This window comes from Ranitomeya variabilis, chromosome 5 (genome assembly GCF_051348905.1).
Source record: "Ranitomeya variabilis isolate aRanVar5 chromosome 5, aRanVar5.hap1, whole genome shotgun sequence".
Taxonomy (NCBI): domain Eukaryota; kingdom Metazoa; phylum Chordata; class Amphibia; order Anura; family Dendrobatidae; genus Ranitomeya; species Ranitomeya variabilis.
In genome coordinates, this window is record NC_135236.1 from 40,752,271 (window position 1) to 40,773,438 (window position 21,168).

Consider the following 21,168-nt stretch of genomic DNA (forward strand, 5'->3'; position numbering starts at 1 on the left):
ATGTAGTGTTATATTTACTATTATTGCTGTTACATCCCACTTGATGGTCTTTTTGGTACAGTACTTTGTAATGCTGGGATTAGTTGTGCAGTCATAGGATCCTTCTGATTGGTTAAATGTCTAATACATGCTTAACCCCTTAATGATCGCCAATACATCTTTTTACTGACCTGAGAAATAAGAGAATAGCATCCCCATACAGGTGACAATTCAGCAGCTGTCGGCTGTCCACTGTAGTTGACAACTTGCTGCATCAGCTACGATCAGTGTTGGCGGCGTCCATATCTGTTTAACCCCTTAGATGCTGCTGTCAATAGTGACTACATCATATAAATGATTAACAGAGTGTGAGGGCTTCCTATTTATCCCCATCGGCATCCTGAGTTCATGATTGTGTAATCTTGATATTTGCCATGACAATTCATGACCAAATAGTGGCCTTAGAGTCTGCTGGCTACAGTAATATGTTCAGAAGTTAGCGCCAATGGACAATAAAAATAATGGTAAATAAGAAAGACTGCATTGCATCAAGATATATTACAGCTATGTGTGGTGAAATATATTTATAAACTTATATATTATATAAAGATGTGAATTACAGGTAAATAGAATTTATAAAAATTAATTATAGGGACAAAATTCAAACCATCAGTAGCATCACCATCAGTAGTTATAAAATTATAACAACCATTTACCTTAATAAATTATATAAAAAAACACTATGTTATAAGTATAAGAAAATAATTAATAATAAACTACATGCATATTAATTACATGGCATACAAAAATGTGGAAGCCGATGGATATATTTATAGCCAACCATATATAATTAATTTCCCTGTTTAGTGGCTGAAGGTGCCAAAACTCCCGGCTTTGGGCAGAGAGAGGAATGTGTGAGAAGGTCACTGGTAAAATACTGGAGGGGAAATATGTGTTACTCAGGATGATAGCCTCAGTGATATGAATCTGGAAAAATGCTCCAGCATACCAAGTGCTGAGAGGGGTTATTCAGCCATATTAAGGGCTGGGTTTTTGCAAACATCTGAAGAGTGGTTGGGAGGCTGTTCAAAATCTCTCCAACCCAGGGTGTGGTCCAGAAAGTAAATGTGGAGCCACTTGAGCTCATTCAGTGTTCAGTGTGTCTGGAGATGAGATCTCCAGAGCTGTGCTTGTGGTACAGAGAATAGAACCTTGTTTTTGTATCCTTGAGCAGCCACACAGACTTTACTGAATGCTAATTTTGTTTTCCCCATTATGCCAGAAAAAACGTGTTTGTTTACTTAATTTTTTACTGGTTTATGCAGTACATTTTTAATAAACCAGCAGATAGCTTAAACGGAAAGTGTTCCTGTGACAACCTCTTTAATCACGAATCAAGTGAGTCGATCTACCATAGCTTACTAGAGGCAATAATGACAGTATTTTCTTTTGGGCAGTTTTGATAAATGAGGCCCTCTGTGTTTGAATCTTCTGGTTTTAGTAGAACCTTAAACATTACATGATGCTTCTGGAGAGTTTGGCCTATTCCATGATTGGTTTAGTCTGTAGACCATGCACCCTACCCCCTTCTTACTTAGAGACTTCTTTAGCCAGAATGTTATTCTTAAAGAGATTTATTGGACTTAGATATTGATAACCTCTCTCAAGGATGGATGGTGGTCTGATATCCAGCACCTATCAGTTGTTCACAACTCCTGCTATGGCCTTATGCACCAGACCCCAAGCAGCTCTGCTTAGCACACTACATAGGGACAAAGAATGTTCTCCTCTTGCAATAAGATGTAACATCATGGTGTGACCACAATTCTTCTTCTCAGGTCTTTTTTTTGGGCTATTTTGAACTAAATGGCACCAGCGAGATAATGGAGTGCAACCTGGAGGTGTCAAGAAAACACGTGTGTACGTATAAAGACCCCGCCACAGGCAACATCTGGCAGTGTGTGCGACCACGGAAGCTGCCGTGTGACTCCTGGGTCTATCACTCCATGGGTGGAAACCACAAAGTGACAAACCAGCTGGAGGACTCTCTACTGAGTGGGTGAGTGAGGTCATCTACAAACCTGTAACAGCTTCATCACATCTGTGATGTCATGAGAGCAGATTTGAATTCACAGATTAAGTGACATCAACACATCTATGATGTCATGGCATCAAATTGGTGATGTGGTAGCAAATTTTTGGGCTTAAAGGAGATGCACATTCAAGATCATTGAACTTGAACTCGGATGTTCCTGCTTTAGAGATCTAACATTTATCACCTATGTAAAACAAAGCAATCTGTGACATCATAGCTGAGTTATGTTATCGCAATCATGATGTAATCAAACTAAAACAAAATTACTTGATTGACCAATATTTCACCAATTGGGGGAATAAGGGTGTTCCCAAGTTTTCATGAAATCCATAATTGATTTCCATGATTTATGAACATGCAATTAGAGGTTTAGATTGTAATTAAGTCCATTCACCTTATTGTCCCTATTGCCTCCTTCCAGCTCAGTCACTGACAAAATTATCCCTGGCTCAGTGTCTCTAATCATTGCCAAGACTGGAAACAGCTCAGTGGGTAAGATCCATGCAGGTTTATGTAGATACAGAATACAAGCTAAGGGAAAAGTTGCACCTGCATCCCCCTCTCCTCTCTTTTTTCAGGTTTACCCCACATGATCAGTCTACATTTGCTAAGCAATGTTTCCACTCTATCAAATAAAGCTGTGCAATATTTCCTGCTTTGGTGCTTTTCCCTTTTTCCTTGCTGAATTTTATTCATCCTGAAAATCAGAGCCATATCTAGGGGTGCAGGATGCCATTGTTTAAGGCACAGTCCCATTAATTGTGGGAGAAGGCATTGATCGGTAATAAGACCATTGGTAAAGTAGTAATTCACCAATTCACTAACCTAGATTCTCGGGAAAGTAGGCATTAACCCCTTTACCACATTAGACCATAAAGAAGCCAGCACTATCCTCTCTATAACCCTAGTGCACCAGTTATGTAGATGTTAACCTTTAGAATACCCTAGACCAGCATGGTAGCATGCATGAAGCCCTCCACTACCACAGTCCACCAAGGAAGCTTACATAAAGCCCTCCATTACCTCAGTCCACCAAAGAAAGCATGCATGAAGCCCTCCACTACTACAATCCATTAAAGAAGTATGCATAAAGCCCTCCACTACCACAGAGGAAATATGCATGAAGCCCTCCACTATGGTAGACAACTGAGGAAGCATGCAGGAAGCCAACCACTGTCATAGACCACCAAAGAAGGAAACATGAATCCTTCCACTACCATAGGATATAGAAAAAGCAGACATGAAGTCCTCCACTACCATAGACTACCGAAGAAGCAAAAAATGAAGCCCTCCACTACCATAGACTACCGAAGAAGCAGATATGAAGCTCTCCACTACCATAGACTACCGAAGAAGCAGACATGAAGCTCTCAACTACATAGCCTACTGAAGAAGCAGAAATGAAGCCCTCCACTACCATAGTCTACTGAAGAAGCAGGAATTAATCCCTCCACTACCATAGTCTACTGAAGAAGCAGGAATTAATCCCTCCACTACCATAGTCTACTGAAGAAGCAGGAATTAATCCCTCCACTACCATAGACTACTGAAGAAGCAGAAATGAATCCCTCGACTACCATAGACTACCGAAGAAGCAGAAATGAATCCCTCCACTATCATAGACTACCAAAGAAGCAGACATGAAGCCCTCCACTACTATAGACAACCGAAGAAGCTGACATGAAGCCCTCCACTACCATAGACTACAGAAGAAGCAGAAATGAAGCCTTCCACTACCATAGCCTACTGAAGAAGCAGACATAAAGCCCTCCACTACCATAGCCTACTGAAGAAGCGAACATGAAGCCCTCCACTACCATAGACCACTATGAAAGCAAAAACGAATTCCTCCACTACTGGAAACCATTGTTAAAGCAGACATGAAACCCTCCTCTACCGGAGACCACTAAAGAAGTAAACATGTATCCTTCTATTATCATGGGCCACCGTGCAAGTAAATATGTATCCATCTACTAAAATGGGCCACTATGGAAGCAGATGCGTATCCCTTTAATACTGTGGGTCACTTAGAAAGCCGCCATGTATCCTTACACTACTATGAACCATTGTAATAATTTTGATTATTTCATGGCATTTGCAGTGCCATGTAAAAGTTTGGGCACACCTGGTCAAAATTACTGTTATTGTGAACAGTTAAGCAAGTTGAAGATGCAATGATCTCTAAAAGGCCTAAAGTTAAAGATGACACATTTCCTTTGTATTTTAGGCAAAAAAAGTCATTTTTTACATTTTAACAATTAGAAATAGGAAAATGGACTGATGCAAAAGTTCCGGCACCCTTGAGATTTGTGTGCTCAGATAACTTGGACCAAAGTTAGGGTACCGTCACACAGTGCCATTTTGATCGCTACGACGGCACGATCCGTGTCGTCGCAGCGATCGTATGATTATCGCTCCAGCGTCGTAGACTGCGGGCACACGTTGCAATCACGGCGCTGGAGCGATGCCGAAGTCCCCGGGTAACCAGGGTAAACATCGGGTTACTAAGCGCAGGGCCGCGCTTAGTAACCCGATGTTTACCCTGGTTACCAGCGTAAACGTAAAAAAACAAACAGTACATACTCACATTCCGGTGTCTGTCCTCCGGCGTCTCAGCTTCTCTGCACTGTGTAAGCACCATAGCCGGAAAGCAGAGCGGTGACGTCAGACGTCACCGCTGTGCTCGCTTTCTGGCTGGCCGGCGCTCACAGTGCAGAGAAGCTGAGACGCCGGAGGACAGACACCGGAATGTAAGTATGTACTGTTTGTTTTTTTTACATTTACGCTGGTAACCACGGTAAACATCGGGTTACTAAGCGCGGCCCTGCGCTTAGTTACCCGATGTTTACCCTGGTTACAAGCGAACACATCGCTGGATCGCTGTCACACACAACGATCCAGCGATGTCAGCGGGTGATCAAGCGACGAAAGAAAGTTCCAAACGATCTGCTACGACGTACGATTCTCAGCAGGGTCCCTGATCGCTGCTGCGTGTCAGACACAGCAATATCGTAACGATATCGCTAGAACGTCACGAATCGTACCGTCGTAGCGATCAAAATGGCACTGTGTGACGGTACCCTTACAGTCCTTAATTAGTCTGTTAGGTTATAGAGTGTTCACAATCATCATTAGGAAAGGCCAGGTGATGCAAATTTCCCAACTTTATAAAAGCCCAGCCTCCTCTAACCTTGTGTCAAAAAACAGCAGCCATGGGTTCTTCTAAGCAGCTGACTACTGCAGTTTGAAAATGAAAATGGTGGAGTTCCACAAAGCAGGTTGCTCTTTCCTCATTTAGAAATGTAATTAAGAAATGTCAGTTACCAGGAACTGTGGAGGTCAAGATAAGGTCTTGGAGACCAAGCAAAATTTCAGTTAGTGCTGCTCATAGGATTGTTATAGAGGCAAGTTAGGATCACTGCTTGACTGAAAAATACCTTCAGAAAGATTTAGTAGAGACTAGGGTTGAGCGAAACGGGTCGGCAATTTTCAGAAGTCGCCGACTTTTGGCAAAGTCGGATTTCATGAAACCCGACCCGACCCCTGTGTGGGGTCGGCCATGAAGTCGGCGATCTTCTGAATTTGGAATCGGAATTCCGATACCGATTCCCGATATGTTTAAGATATCGGAAATTGGTATCGGAATTCAGATTTAAGTGTAAAATAAAGAATTAAAATAAAAAATATCACTATACTTACCCTCTGACGGGCCCTGGTACTAACCGGGAACCTTCCTTCCTTAGAATCAGCCTTCCAGGACCTTGCGGTGACGTCGCGGTGACGTCGCGGCTTGTGATTGGTCGTGCGGCCGCCCATGTGACCGCTCGCGCGACCAATCACAAGCCGTGACGTCACCGAAGGTCCTGGAAGGGCTGATTCTTAGGAAGGAAGGCTGCCGGAATGAAGCCGAGGGTGAGTATATTCCTATTAGGTATATACTCACCCTCGGACACGCCCTGCTTCTTTCCGGCAGCCTTCCTTCCTAAGAATCAGCCTTTCCAGGACCTTCGGTGACGTCACGGTGTCGTCGCGGCTTGTGATTGGTCGCGCGAGCGGTCACATGGGCGGCCGCGCGACCAATCACAAGCCGCGATGTCACAGCGACATCACCACAAGGTCCTGGAAGGCTGATTCTAAGGAAGGAAGGTTCCCGGTTAGTACCAGGGCCCGTTAGAGGGTAGGTATAGCGATATTTTTTATTTTAATTCTTTATTTTACACTTAAATATGGATCCCAGGGCCTGAAGGAGAGTTTCCGCTCCTTCAGACCCTGGGAACCATTGGAAACCCAATGCACTGCATTGGGTTTCGAGTTTCGGCCGACCCCGACCCCGACTTTTTTATAGGATCGGCCGATTTCACTCGACCCGACTTTTGAAAAAGTCGGGTTTCGTGAAACCCGACCCGATCCTATAAAAGTAAAGGTCGCTCAACCCTAGTAGAGACTGGAGTTGTGGCACATTGTTCTACTGTTCAGAGACACCTGCACAAATACGGCCTTCATTGAAGAGTCACCAGAAGAAAACCTCTCCGGCATCCTCACCAGAAAATTCAGCATCAGAAGTATGCAAAAGAGCAACTAAACAAATATTAGGAAAACGAGTCCTGTGGACCAATGGGGTTAAAATAGAACTCTTTGGCCACAATGATCAAAGGTGTGCGTGGAGAAAAAATTGCACAGAATTTCAGGAAAAGAAATTATCAACAACCATTAAGCATGGGGGTGGATCATTCATGCTTTGGGGTTGTGTTGCAGCCAACCGTACGGGGAAAATTTCATGGGTAGAGGGAAGAAGGGACTCAATAAAATTTTAACAAATTCTTGAAGCAAACATAACACTATCTGTAAAAATAAAGCTTAAGCTGAAAAAATTAATTGTACAAGAAAAAAACTGCAATAGCGGTGCTAGTATAAGTGATCTGGCTCAGCTGCAAGCATTTTCCTATACCACATAGGATATTGATTATAATTGCAGGAGAAAAAAAAAGTAAGATTACTTGCACCGCCAGAGGTGGTGCTACAAAATACTAGTGATGTGTTGGAGGGTTTTTTGTTTGTTTGTTTTTCATGATTCCATATTTTTTTACTCAGAATTGAGCGATTCCATAATTTGTCCCCTATGCTTGGTTAAAAAAGGTAACCATTACTGACTACCACATTTTTTGTTCTTGATTTCTTTTAGTGTTTTTTAAAGCCAGAAAAGCCGGATTACTCACCGGTAATGCTCTTTTAATGAGTCCACGACAGCACCCCACATGAGAGAGAGGGATCCGCCCCATAGGAACAGGAAACCTACAGAATAAAAGGAGGCGGTCCCCTCTCCTCCTCAGTTTAGTTTACAGAGTACAAAAAGGGAACCGCAAAAGCTTTAGTATTAATTCTTATTCAGCAACATAAATATCTTAAACTCTATACAACCATTATTTGTGAATTTAAAAGGAAGAGCTGTGCATAACTTAGGGAGGGTAGTAAATGGGTGCTGTCGTGGACTCATTAAAAGAGCATTACCGGTGAGTAATCCGGCTTTTTACCCTTCGCCACGACAGCACCCCACATGAGAGATTTTCAGAGATTCATTATTTGGGTGGGATTACTGTATTAAGAACAGCTCTACCAAAGGTCAGATCAGAAGATGCAGATAGATCAAGTCTATAATGGTTGTAAAAGGTAGAAGGTGTAGACCAAGTTGCGGCCTTACATATTAAATGGATCGGTACATCTGCTTGTTCCGCCCAGGAGGAAGCCATGGCTCGTGTTGAGTGCGCTTTAATACCCGCTGGAGGAATCTCGCCTTTTGATGTATAGGCCAAGCAGATAGCATCTCTAATCCATCGAGATATGGTAGCTCTCGTGACCCCATGTCCTTTCTTGTGGCCCTGAAAGGAGATAAACAGAGCCCTACTCTCCCTCCATGTCTGACACCTTTCTATATAGGTCAGGATGGCTCTTCTGACATCTAAGGTGTGGAATTTATGCTGTTCTGGAGTTACAGGTGAATCAAAAAAGGAAGGGGGAAATATTTCTTGGGACCTGTGGTAGGTGGACGCTACCTTAGGGAGGTATGAGGGGTCTGGTTTTAGGACTATCCGATCATGGAATATCAGTAAGAAGGGTGGGTCTACTGATAGGGCCTGGATGTCGCTAACCCGTCTAGCTGAGGTTAGGGCTACCAAGAGGGCTACTTTATATGTCAGGATTTTTAAAGGTATTGAATCTAGTGGCTCAAATGGGGAGCTGGTTAAGGCCTCTAGCACTAGATTTAAATCCCACGGAGGTAGACGGGGAATATGGACCGGTTTACTACGTTCACAAGATTTTATGAATCTGGAGATCCACCTATTAGCTGCTATATTGCATCCATATAGGGCTCCTAATGCCGAGACCTGAACTCTTAAGGTATTTACAGATAACCCCAACTCTCGGCCTTTTTGCAAGAACTCTAGAATAGGTGTGACTGGAACTTGCTTAGTGAACGGTACCGTGTAAAAGTCTAAGAATTTATTCCATACCCTACTATATATCAGGGTGGTAGATCTTTTCCTGCTCAATAAGAGGGTGTTTACTAGTTCTGCTGAGAACCCTCTTGATCTTAGTAGTTGCCTCTCAAATTCCACGCCGTCAAGTGAAGACCTTTCACTTGCGGGTGGAAAAAGGGGCCTTGGGACAGCAGCTTCTTGTCTGATGGGAGAATCCATGGATCGCATAGGCACATGGTCTGGAGACAAGAGAACCATGGTCTTTTCGGCCAGAATGGTGCAATGAGGATTACTCTTGCTTGTTCCCTCCTGATCTTTCTGATCACTAGTGGAATCAGAGACATCGGAGGAAAGGCGTATGCCAGCTGGAACCTCCAAGGATGGTGGAGAGAGTCTAACATATCTGGGTGATCCATGGAGTTCAGGGAAGCGAACCTTCTTACTTGCCGGTTGTCTCTTGTGGCAAATAGGTCGATTTGTGGTATCCCCCATGATTCTGTTATCATACTGAATATGGATCTGTTTAAGGTCCATTCCCCTTGACGTAACTCGTTTCGGCTGAGGTAGTCTGCCCTGATGTTCTCTACACCTCTGATGTGCAGGGCTGTTAGAGATGTTAGATGAGTCTCTGCCAGCTGGAAGATGTCTGCAGCTATGGTCATTAGACTTCCTGACCTTGTACAACCCTGACGGTTCACATATGCCACTGTGGTGGAATTGTCCGAGTAAATTCTTACATTTGCTCCTTGAATCTGCGGAAGAAAGTGATTTAAGGCATATTCTACCGCTTTTAACTCCTTCCAATTGGAGGAATATGACAATTCTGCCTGGTTCCAAGTATCTTGGGCCAGACTGTCTTTCATATGTGCTCCCCACCCAATAGGGCTGGCGTCGGTGGTAATTATTTTAGACGGGTCTATTATCCATGGCACACCCTCTGAGAGGTGGTCCATGTCTAGCCACCAGGATAGTGATTCTAAGACATCTTTGGAAAGAGTTATTCTGCTTTCTAGATGTCCGTCTTTTCCCTGAGCCGACAATACCTCATACTGTAATTGACGAGTTTGAAATTGTGCCCATGGTACAGCAGGGATACATGATGATAATGACCCCAGTAAAGACATGCCCTTCCTTAATGTCATGTAGGGGTTGCGTATTGCGTCTGATACCCTTGATTGTATAGTCAGCTTCTTTGCCTGGGGGAGGAAGCATCTCTGACTTACGGCGTCTAGCTGGATTCCTAGAAATGTCTGGACGGTTTCTGGATTCAGCCGGGATTTTTCGAAGTTGACGATCCAACCTAACTCCTGTAGGGACGAGATCGTATTAGATAGACGGGTTTTACACTGAAGCATAGAGTTTCCCACCACTAGAAAGTCATCTAGGTAGGGTATTATCAAGGTATCTCGTTGACGTAGATGAGCCATCACTTCTAATATCACCTTAGTGAAGATGCGGGGAGCCATAGAAAGCCCAAATGGCATTGCAACATACTGAAAGTGACGAACCTGTCCTTCCAGGGTGACTGCTACCCTTAGATACTTTTGATGTTCGGCATGTATGGGAAGATGATAATAGGCATCCTTTAAGTCTATTCCGGCCATGACACACCTAGGAAACAAGAGTTTTATGGTTGAACTAATGGATTCCATTTTGAAGGTATGATTACGCAGGAAGGCGTTTAATCTCTTGAGATTTATGATGGTTCTAAATGAACCATCAGGCTTATTGATCAAGAATAAAGGGGAATAGAACCCCTTCCCTTCTTGATCCTGGGGAACTTCTATCAGGACTTTTTTAGACAGAAGAGATAGGATCTCTGATTCCAGAGCCCTTTGTTGGTCTTGACCTTTTGGAGATGTTACTATAAAGGAATCCCAAGGGATTCGGTCAAATTCCAATTTTAGGCCGTATTGTACAATGTCCAGAATCCACTGGCTGGATGTTATTTGTTCCCATTTGGGGAGGAAGAATTTTAATCTGCCGCCCACCTCCTGGTTAGCGGTATTTGCGTTTCGGGTTATGGGACCCGCTAAAAAAGGCACCTTTTTGCTTCGGGTCCTTCGACTCCCATCGCTCCCTTTGTTCGAACGGCTTGTTCCTGGTAAAGGGACGTCTTCTGAAGGCTCTCCTGTAGGATGGAAGATACTGGTTAGGGAAGCCTTTTTTCCTTTCTCCTGCTTTACTCAGGAGTTCATCCAGCGCTTTTCCGAAAAGGAACTCACCCTGGCAGGGGATCGCACAAAGTTTTGCTTTGGCCTGTGCGTCCCCTTTCCAGTTCTTTAGCCAGAGTGCTCGCCGGGCTGTGTTCACTAGGCCGGCTGACCTGGCTGCTAGGCGTAGCGAATCCACAGAGGCATCAGCCAGGAATGCTACTGCTTCTTTGATTAGAGGGAATTTCGGCAGGATTGACTCTCTCGAAGTTCTACCTCTAATCTGTTCCTCCAGTTGCTCCATCCACACTAGTAGTGACCTCGCAGTGCAGGTACTAGAAATGGCGGGCCTGAACGCCCCCGTGTTGGCTTCCCACGACCTTTTTAGTAAAGCTTCTGCTTTACGGTCCAGCGGGTCTGTCAGGACTCCTGAATCCTCCACCGGTAAGACCGACTGTTTGGTTGTGGAGGCTACAGCGGCATCAACCTTCGGCACCTTTGACCAGGTATTTAGCTCCTCGTCGCTGAAGGGATAGCGTCTTTTAGAGGATGATGGTAGAAAACCTCTATTTTGCTTATCCCACTCTTTTTTTACTATTTCTTTAATAGTTTTTATGACGGGGAAGGACCTACGTTTCCTCTGTCCTAACCCCGCGAACATGATGTCCTGAGCCGATTTACTTTCTTTCTCATCTGAGCACCCCATCGTGCTTCTGACAGATTTTATTAAATTGTCCACACTGCTGTTGGGAAGACAAAGTCCCCCTTCAGTCTCGGATGAGCTCGGCTGGGATTCCGCTTCACCTGAGGATATACATACATCCTCTGACTGTGAACTGACTGGAGATTTGGACCTACTAAGCTGACGGGTACTGGTGGTACTTGTCTGCGCCAACCCCTGCATTTCTTCCCGGATTATAGCTCTGACATCTGATGGAGTCATTATGTTTTCCTGCCGTAAGGTTTGCATGATACACTCCGAACACAGTTTTTTAACATAATCATCCGGGAGGGGCTGCGTACATAAAGCACATTCCTTGTGCTTGGACTTGTGTGTCCTTTTCTTAGTCTAGAGGAAAGATACAGGAGGAACACATATCAGCATATAGGAAGAGACTCTTTCAAAAACTCACCCAGTGAAGCTGACAGGTACCGGTTCTGGAGGCGGATTTCGTTTGGTGGTAGAACCCTTCTCTGGAGGTCGACCACCACTCTTTGTGCTGCTCCTAGCGCTACTCTCCTTGCTAGAACGCTGTTGCACTGCGGGCAAGTGCGCATCGTCGGCCGGTGAAGCCATCTTACACACACCGGCCCGACGCTAGCGCTGCATTTTTGAATCTGCCGCTCATTCTCCTGCCTCCCCGGACCAACCCGGAAGTGCTCCAGCGACTTCCGGGTTAGACGCGCCGCTCTCACTCACCATGCGGCGGCTAGGGATATTAAGCCGGCCGCAGCAGCGCGCGCGTCCTCACGGTGCCGGGCGGACCCACGGTGACCGGACCCGGACCGTGGATGCTTGGCCAGACGAGGGGGGAGGCTGCAAGCAGGGGCTCCCCCACCGCTGCTTCTGGAACCGCAGCCCCTGCCGTTCCCTCAGATACCGACGCAGGCGGGTGCATGGCCCAGGGATCCTCTTCATCTGTAGGTAAGCTGGGTCCCTGTAGGAACAGGAAACCTAAACTGAGGAGGAGATGGGACCGCCTCCTTTTATTCTGTAGGTTTCCTGTTCCTATGGGGCGGATCCCTCTCTCTCATGTGGGGTGCTGTCGTGGCGAAGGGTAAAAGTTGCCATTTGAAATGAATTTAGTTTTGTGCCATGTCTGTGATCTGCTTTTTTTTCTACAAAATTAAACAACTGAATGAACATCCTCCAAGGCCGGTGATTCCATAATTTTTGCCAGGGGTTGTATATAACTACAGCACAGAGCAAAAGTTTGGACAACGGACACACCTTCTTATTTAAAGATTTTTCTGTATTTTCATGACTATGAAAATTGTAAATTCTCACTGAAGGCATCAAACTATGAATTAACACATGTGGAATTAAATACTTAACAAAAAAGTTTAAAAAAACTGAAAATATGTCTTACATTCTAGGTTCTTCAAAGTAGCCAACTTTTGCTTTGATGACTGCTTTGCACACTCTTGGCATTCTCTTGATGAGCTTCAAGAGGTAGTCACAGGAAATGTATATATACTTTTTTTGCCTAAAATGTAGAAGAAATGTGTTTTTTAGAGATGACTTCATCTTCAACTTGCTTAATTGCTCACAATAAATGTAAATTTGACAACGGGTAGACAAACCTTTACATGCCACTGTACAAAACTTTCACACATCCCAATATAGATAGACATTCATTTGGAGTACTCTGTGTAGAAGATGCCACAGTCCATCCATCATACCATCCAATTGTCTTGTAGGACTCACCTCCAACCTCTCTGTATGCCAACGTGGTCAAGACTCTCCGCAGCCCTCTGGGTTTTATTACGCTGATATATGGACATCGCTATCTTGCTTGAACCGTCATTTTCCTCAGCCCACAGAGGCTCTCACCTGCTTGAAAGGAAAAGACATCTACATGATGGGAGACTCAACTCTACGTCAGTGGTTTGAATATCTTGAGGGATCTATTCCAAGTAAGATCACCTTCTGTCTTCTTCAGGCTTAACCTAGTTTCTGATCTAGAGGGTCCATATTTCAGATATAAGGTATAAGATATTGGCACAGAATTCAGATTTATACCCCAAGAGGCTTTTTTTTCAGCAAACCCAGGGGGTTTCATGGGCCGCCACTATGTGTATGTATATATATATATATATATATATATATATATATATATATATATATATATATATAGTTGGTATGTAAAGTATTCACCCCTTTTCATGCTTTGTTTCATCACAGCCATTTGGTAAATTCAAAAAAGTTAATTTTTTTCTCATTAATGTACACTCTACACCCCATCTTGACTGAAAAAAAAACAGAAATGTAGAAACTTTTGCAAAGTTATTAAAAAAGAAAACCTGAAATATCACATGGTCATAAGTATTCAGACCCTTTGCTCAGACACTCATATTTAAGTCACTTGCTGTCCATTTCCTTGTGATCTTCCTTGAGATGGTCCTACTCCTTCAAAGGAGTCCAGCTGTGTTTAATTAAACTGATAGGACTTGATTTGGAAAGGCGCACACCTGTCTATATAAGACCTCACAGCTCACAGTGCATGTCAGACCAAATGAGAATCATGAGGTCAAAGGAACTGGCCAAGGAGCTCAGAGACAGAATTGTGGCAAGGCACAGATCTGGCCAAGTCTACAACAGAATTTCTGCAGTACTCAAGGTTCCTAAGAGCACAGTGGCCTCCATAATCCTTAAATTGAAGACGTTTGGGACCACCAGGAGTCTTCCTTGACCTGGCCGTCCAGCCAAACTGAGCAATCGTGGGAGAAGAGCCTTGGTGAGAGAGGTAAAGAAGAACCCAAGATTACTGTGGCTGAGCTCCAGAGATGCAGTAGGGAGATGGCAGAAAGTTCCACAAAGTCAACTATCACTGCTGCCCTCCACCAGTGGGGCCTTTATGGCAGAGTGGCCCAATTGAAGCCTCTCCTCAGTGCAAGACATATGAAAGCCCACATAGAGTTTGCTAAAAAACACATGAAGGACTCCCAGACTGTGAGAAATAAGATTCCCTGGTCTGATGAGACAAAGATAGACCTTTTTGGTGATAATTCTAAGTTGTATGTGTGAAGAAAACTAGGCACTGCTCATCACCTGCCCAATACAATCCTAACAGTGAAGCTTGGTGGTGGCAGCATCCTGCTATGGGGGTGTTTTTCAGATGCAGGGACAGGATGACTGGTTGTCATTGAAGGAAACATGAAAGAGGCCAAGTACAGACATATTCTGGATGAAAATCTCTTCCAGAGTGCTCTGGACCTCAGATTTGGCCCAAGGTTCACCTTCCAACAAAACCATGACCTTAAGTACAAGGCTAAAATAACAAAGGAGTGGCTTCAGAACAACTCTGTGACCATTCTTGACTGGCCCAGCCAGAGCCCTGACCTAAACCCAATTGAGCATCTCTGGAGAGACCTGAAAATGGCTGTCCGCCAAGGTTCACAATCCAACCTGATGGAACTGGAGAGGATCTGCAAGGAAGAATGGCCGAGGATCCCCAAATCCAGGTGTGAAAAACTTGTTGCATCATTCCCAAAAATTCATTTTGACTTACATTGATAATTGTTATGTTTTATTGTTCTGAACACATTCCACTATGCAGTGAATAAAAATTTGCTGCTGGAATATTTCATTCAGAGATATCTAGGATGTGGTATTTTAGTGTTCCCTTTATGTTTTTGAGCAGTGTATATGTATAATGGGTCTTTGATGGTATGTGTCATCATCCTATATGGTTAAAAGGGATCCCTAGGGCTTATGTTTAGCAGCTGGGTCTCACCAGGCTCATATTTGGAACTTCAGGTAAAACCATAAGCTAAGGGGTACAGATTACACACTCAGATACAGGGTACTGGAAGAGGATCAGAATTAGGGGTTCTGGACATATGAGAAGAACAAAAACACTGAGTGTGTAGCCTCATATTTTTAACTTTGGGTAAAACAAAAGCTTTTTGCGGCCTTATGCCAACAGTAAACAGCTACAGGATCAGATTCAGGGTTCAAGATGCAGGCACAGAGTTTATACACCCCAAAAACTCTGATGGGTGGGCAAGGTTAGTCCTGTGTAGAACTTTTACAGTTTCCAGTTTTTTTGCATGCTGCATGCTCACTTGTGCACTTTATGCTCTACCAGATGACTTTAAAAGAGTTGTCCTGCTAACAAAGTACATTTTCATCAATAGATTTTAGTATAAAAATAAGTTCCACAATTAGATGTGTTAAAATAATGTCCCTGTGCTTAATTTTATAATTATGCCCCTGCTATGTACTGTGTAATGGCTGTGTCTGTCCATGCAGAGCTGATCCAGTTCTTGAATCGGCACATAACACAAATTTTTGACAGGTGAGGAAGAATAAATAATTATGCAGATGATATAACAGTGGCTTGTAGCTCCTGCTTTCTATGAGGTAAACACTTCCCTCCCTGATTTATCACAAAAGAGAGTGTTTCTTTTGTGTCCCCAGTCCCCTGAACTCATCATAAATCAAGTCAGTGATGTAAGTGCTCCAGCTGCAGCTGCCACTAAAATCATATGTCACTGACTTTACTTGTGATGAGGACTGAAGACGCCGCAGAAATACTCCTGTGATAAAACAGGCAGGGAAATGTGTTACCTCACAGAAAGAATCTGCTGTGAGCTCATGCTGTCCTTTCTGTGGACTCTCTGTGACACTGAGTGGGGGAAGTTAAGGTCATAAACCAGTAGGGTACGTTATAAATAAAAGGGAGAGTTTCTGCATTACATAACCCTAATAAAGGAAAAAAATGAGACTGTTTACTGAATTGGTCAACCACCATGCAAATAATAGTTTTACCATCGAAGGCAAATCTTTGATGAAATCCATGGACCAATGAGTCGACGGTCTTTATGGAATTGGCAATTGAGCCAATTCCATGCCCGGCTGTTGCAAAATCTTTAGTATCATTATTCATAGACAGAAGCCAAAAAGCCTAGTAATAGCTATCCGCCTCCCAGGATGACTACTCAAGACGAAATCATGAAACTTCTGCAATAGACACAATCCTAGGTACACAAGCACAAATTAATTTGCACCCAGGAGTGGCCGAAAGAGCCAACGACTGACCTTCATTGACCTCAGTTTCCAACTCCGAGCATACCACAAAATCCACAATACCCTTAGGGAGCATGGAAGATGGAGGTTGTGGAGGAGAAACAGAACTAAGACTGCATGACAGTATGTCAGACTTCCCATTCTTGGACTCTGTCCTCAATATGATAGAGAAATTGAATCTAGGAAAAAATAAGGACCAACTGGCCTGTCTAGGAGTTAGTCATTTAGCTAATTCAACATGCGCTAACTTCTGATGGTCAATGACCACAGTGACTTGAAGAACCGCCCCCTCAAAGGCTAATTTAACAGCCAGTGACTCACGTCTTCTAACATCATGATTTCTTTCAACCGACCAAATTTTTTGATAGAAAAAAGCACATGGTCAGAGTTTTGGACGCTAAGATATTGTCACGGGGGTACTGGGTAGACTACAGCTGATTACCCGGGCCCCTGCAATATCCCTCAGACTAGGGAAACCCTGTCTGTCCCTCTCCCAGAGTTTACACTGAAGGTGTGCATGTCTGGGCCGCCAGGCCTGACCCTGACTCCTGTTTCAGTACTAAGCTGAAACCTCCACCCGCCCACCAGTGATAAAACCTCACACCAACCCCTACAGAAAGCACAGACAGGGAAAACTAAAAACGCACCACGCCACAGACACACAGGAAAACACTATAATGTGCACAGGGCAAAACAAATACAAATATAGGAAGGAGAAATATGACGAAGGATAATACACCACCAGATACGATATTTCCTCTCCTAGAACACCACTCCAGACCGAGATCACCAGGCACAAGACACAAGATATAATCGGCGATGCCCAAAGTTCAGCAGAACTATTTAAAGGCAGTGGGCGAGACCCAGCCTCCAATCCGAGTACCAGCTAGATTAACCCCCGAACAACCTAGATGAAATCTAGCCGGCGCCACTGAGCGCATAGTGGACAAATGCGGAATTACCGCTGTCTGTCGGACGCCCTAGTGTGAATAGCGTCCGACATGACAGTACCCCGCCTTCTACGAGGGACCCCAGGGCCCTCATGACTTATAGGACCCGGCTTGTCCGGATGGCGGCGGTGAAACATACTGAACAGCCAGTCCGCATGAATGTCCGAGGCTGATACCCAAGACCTCTCCTCCGGCCCATAACCACGCCAGTGTACTAGGTACTGTAATGTGCGGCGCACTACTCGAGAGTCAACCACCTTGGAGACTTCAAATTCCAAATTGCCATCCACCAAAACTGGAGATGGCGTCGGCATCGTGTCCACGGAACCCACCACCTTTTTTAACAACGATCTGTGGAACACGTTGTGTATCTTATAAACCGTAGGAAGCTCCAATCGGTAGGCTACTGGGTTAATGATGGCGGTGACCCTAAATGGACCAATAAACCTTGGACCTAATTTCAGGGATGGTATTTTGAGTTTGATGTTTTTTGTGGACAACCACACCCAGTCACCCACACTCAGGTCCGGACCTGGCACCTGTCTACTGTCAGCCACACGTTTGTACCTAGCACCCACACTCAGCAAGTGCTGTTTAACTCTCCTCCAGACAGATGACAGTTGTGCTCCTAGCTGGTCCTCCTCCGGGACGCCAGCAGAGCCCCCCTGACGCAGAGTAGAAAATTGAGAATGATGCCCGTAAACACAAAAGAACGGGGACGATTCCTGGCGGTGATTATTTATCGCAAACTCCGCCAAAGGAAGGAACTTCGACCACTCCTCCTGATTGTCAGAAACAAAGCAGCGTAAATACTGCTCTAAATTCTGGTTCATACGCTCGGTCTGACCATTTGACTGAGGATGAAATGCTGAAGAATGTGATAACTTGATCCCCAGCCGTGAGCAAAATGCTTTCCAAAATTTTGCCACAAACTGTGTACCTCTATCAGACACGATGTCAGACGGAACCCCGTGAAGTCTGACCACCTCCTGTACAAATACCTGAGCCAGAGTCTTAGCGTTGGGCAACGAAGGTAAGGACACAAAGTGAGACATTTTTGAGAACCGATCAACAACCACCAAGATGACCGTGTTCCCAGCTGAAGAGGGCAAATCTGTAATAAAATCCATGGAGATCTCCGTCCATGGCCTACTGGGTACCCCTAGCGGATGTAAAGTGTCAGCAGGACGGGAGCGAGGCGTCTTAGCCCTAGCACACATGGTACATGCTGACACGTACGAGACCATGTCCTGTCGGATTTTGGGCCACCAAAACCGACGCAACACCAACTCCAAGGTACCCCTAACCCCTGGATGGCCAGCCAGGACAGCATCATGATGCTCACCCAACACCTTTAGGCGAAGATGGAGTGGTACAAACGATTTGTTAATGGGAAGCTCTGGTGGTACTTCCTCCTGAGCCTCGGCAATCTCATCCTTAACCTCTGTCATGAGAGCCGAGACCACTACACCTTTTTGGAGGATGGGTACCGGATCTTCCCGAGGCTCTCCCCCCGGAAAACACCTGGATAAAGCATCCGCTTTAGTGTTCTTAGACCCCGGTCGGTAAGTAACAAAAAAGTTAAACCGCGTGAAAAACAATGCCCAGCGAGCGTGCCTGGGGGACAGACGCTTGGCTGACTCCAGATAAATCAGGTTTTTATTGTCGGTGATAACTGTAACCTGGTGGACCGACCCCTCCAAGAAGTGTCACCATTCCTCAAAAGCCAACTTGATAGCCAACAATTCCCTGTTGCCGATATCGTAGTTACGTTCGGCGGGCGACAGCTTCTTGGAAAAGTAGGCGCATGGACGCAACTCGCCCAAAGATGAGCCTTGTGACAGCACCGCCCCCACTCCAACCTCAGGTGCATCGACTTCCACGGTAAATGGTTTTGATACGTCCAGTTGCACCAGAATGGGGGCCAAAGCAAAACTGTTCTTCAGAAATTCGAATGCGCGCACAGCAGCCTCAGGCCAGGCGGAGAAATTGGTACTCTTTTTCGTCATGTCAGTAAGCGGTTTAGCAATGGTAGAAAAATCTTTGATAAACTTCCTATAGTAGTTAGAAAACCCAAGGAACCGCTGAAGCGCTTTTAGGTTATCAGGCCGTTCCCAACTCAGCACCGCTTGCACCTTAGCGGCGTCCATTTTAAACCCTGAAGCGGACACAATATAACCCAAGAAAGGCAACTCCTGAACCGAAAATATACATTTCTCAAGTTTAGCATAGAGCTTATTCTCTCTGAGAAGCTGTAACACCTCTCTGACATGCTCTAAATGAGTATCACGATCGCATGAATAAATGAGAATGTCATCTAAGTACACAATAACGAATTTCCCCAAAACATGCGAGAACACATCATTTATGAAATGTTGACATACTGCAGGCGCGTTTGTCAACCCAAATGGCATCACCAAATTTTCAAAATGACCCTCAGGAGTATTAAAAGCCGTCTTCCACTCATTACCTTGACGGACTCTTATGAGGTTGTACACCCCCCTGAGGTCCAGCTTGGAGAACCACTTAGCACCAGCCACCTGGTTGAACAAATCCGGTATAAGTGGCATAGGGTATGGATCACGAACCGTAATCTGGTTTAACTCCCTGAAATCCAGACACGGGTGTAGTCCGCCATCTTTCTTTTTAATGAAGAAGAACCCCACTGTCACAGGCAAGGACGAATGCCTGATGTGCCCTTTGCTCAAACTCTCAGCAATGTAGTCCTTTAAAGCTTGCCTCTCAGGACCAAAGATGTTAAACATCCTAGCTTTAGGCAATTTGGCCCCAGGTTTAAACCTGATAGTACAGTCATAGGGGCGATGTGGTGGCAATTCTGAGCAACCCTTCTCTGAGAACACATCCGCGAAATCCAGCAGTGACTCAGGAATGCTAGGAGTCACGGCGGACACACATGTGGCCAGGCAATTCTCCTGGCAAAATCCGCTCCACTGGATTATGTCCTGAGTTTTCCAGTCAATCACAGGGTTATGCAAAGATAACCATGGAAAAACCAAAACCATTTGTGCAGGAAGATTACTGAGCACCCTACATGTAACCTGCTCGAAAGGTAGTACCCCAATGTGGAGTTTCACTTCAGCCACAAACTCAGTAATTTCCCCCTGTGGGAGAGGAGCAGCATTGATGGTGACCACCCGGATAGGAGGAGGCAGTTTTTCGACCGTGAACCCGGCCGTGCGCGCAAACTCCTCACCAATGAGATGGCAGCTCTCTGCCAGCGACCATAACCCTGGCAGGGAGCATACATTGAGAGACCACAATGGAAGATATGCATAAACCCAGATTAGTCTCCTCCACACCCTCTGAGCTTAGTAGTTTTCCGCCGATGCGCTTTTTCTTAGGTAACAGAGGACAAGCATTTACATAATGCCCATCTTTACCACAGCAAAAACAGGCTCCCTGCTTCCTGAGCGAGGGGACACGAGTATGTGACACCCCTGCGATTTGCATAGGCTCCGTGGGCTCACCTGCAGCAACCTCACGTGCACCTACGCCTTCACCCAAAGGCGGCGTCTCTTGCACCCCCTGACGCAAACGGCGATCAATGCGAACAACAAGACTCATAGCAGACTCTAGAGAAGCAGGAGTCTCATACATCAGAAGGGCTTGTTTAACCCTTCTCGAAACCCCATGAACAAATTGACTCTGCAGCGCCGGGTCATTCCACTGCGTGTCCACCGCCCAGCGGCGAAATTCAGAACAGTAATCCTCCGCCATTCGCTCCCCCTGGTGGAGAGCGCAA

At 45.0% G+C, this 21,168-nt stretch overlaps 2 protein-coding genes across 2 annotated transcripts in view; one reads left to right on the forward strand and one right to left on the reverse strand.

The window, feature by feature from the left end:
- LOC143774275 (NXPE family member 3-like) overlaps positions 1–21,168 on the forward strand; it is a 95,609-nt gene that overhangs the window by 66,139 nt on the left and 8,302 nt on the right. Inside the window, exons 4-6 of the mRNA XM_077261691.1 lie at positions 1,818–2,038; positions 2,496–2,566; positions 13,125–13,340. Of these exons, the coding sequence (XP_077117806.1) occupies positions 1,818–2,038; positions 2,496–2,566; positions 13,125–13,340 (508 nt within the window). The remainder of the gene's footprint in view (positions 1–1,817; positions 2,039–2,495; positions 2,567–13,124; positions 13,341–21,168) is intronic.
- Positions 3,338–12,252, reverse strand: LOC143773359 (uncharacterized). The gene is made up of 3 exons (XM_077260834.1): positions 10,776–12,252; positions 9,774–10,681; positions 3,338–3,418 (listed from the first exon to the last, which is right to left on the reverse strand). The coding sequence occupies exons 1-3, from the start codon at positions 11,671–11,673 to the stop codon at positions 3,338–3,340; spliced, it is 1,887 nt and encodes a 628-aa protein (XP_077116949.1). The 5' UTR covers positions 11,674–12,252.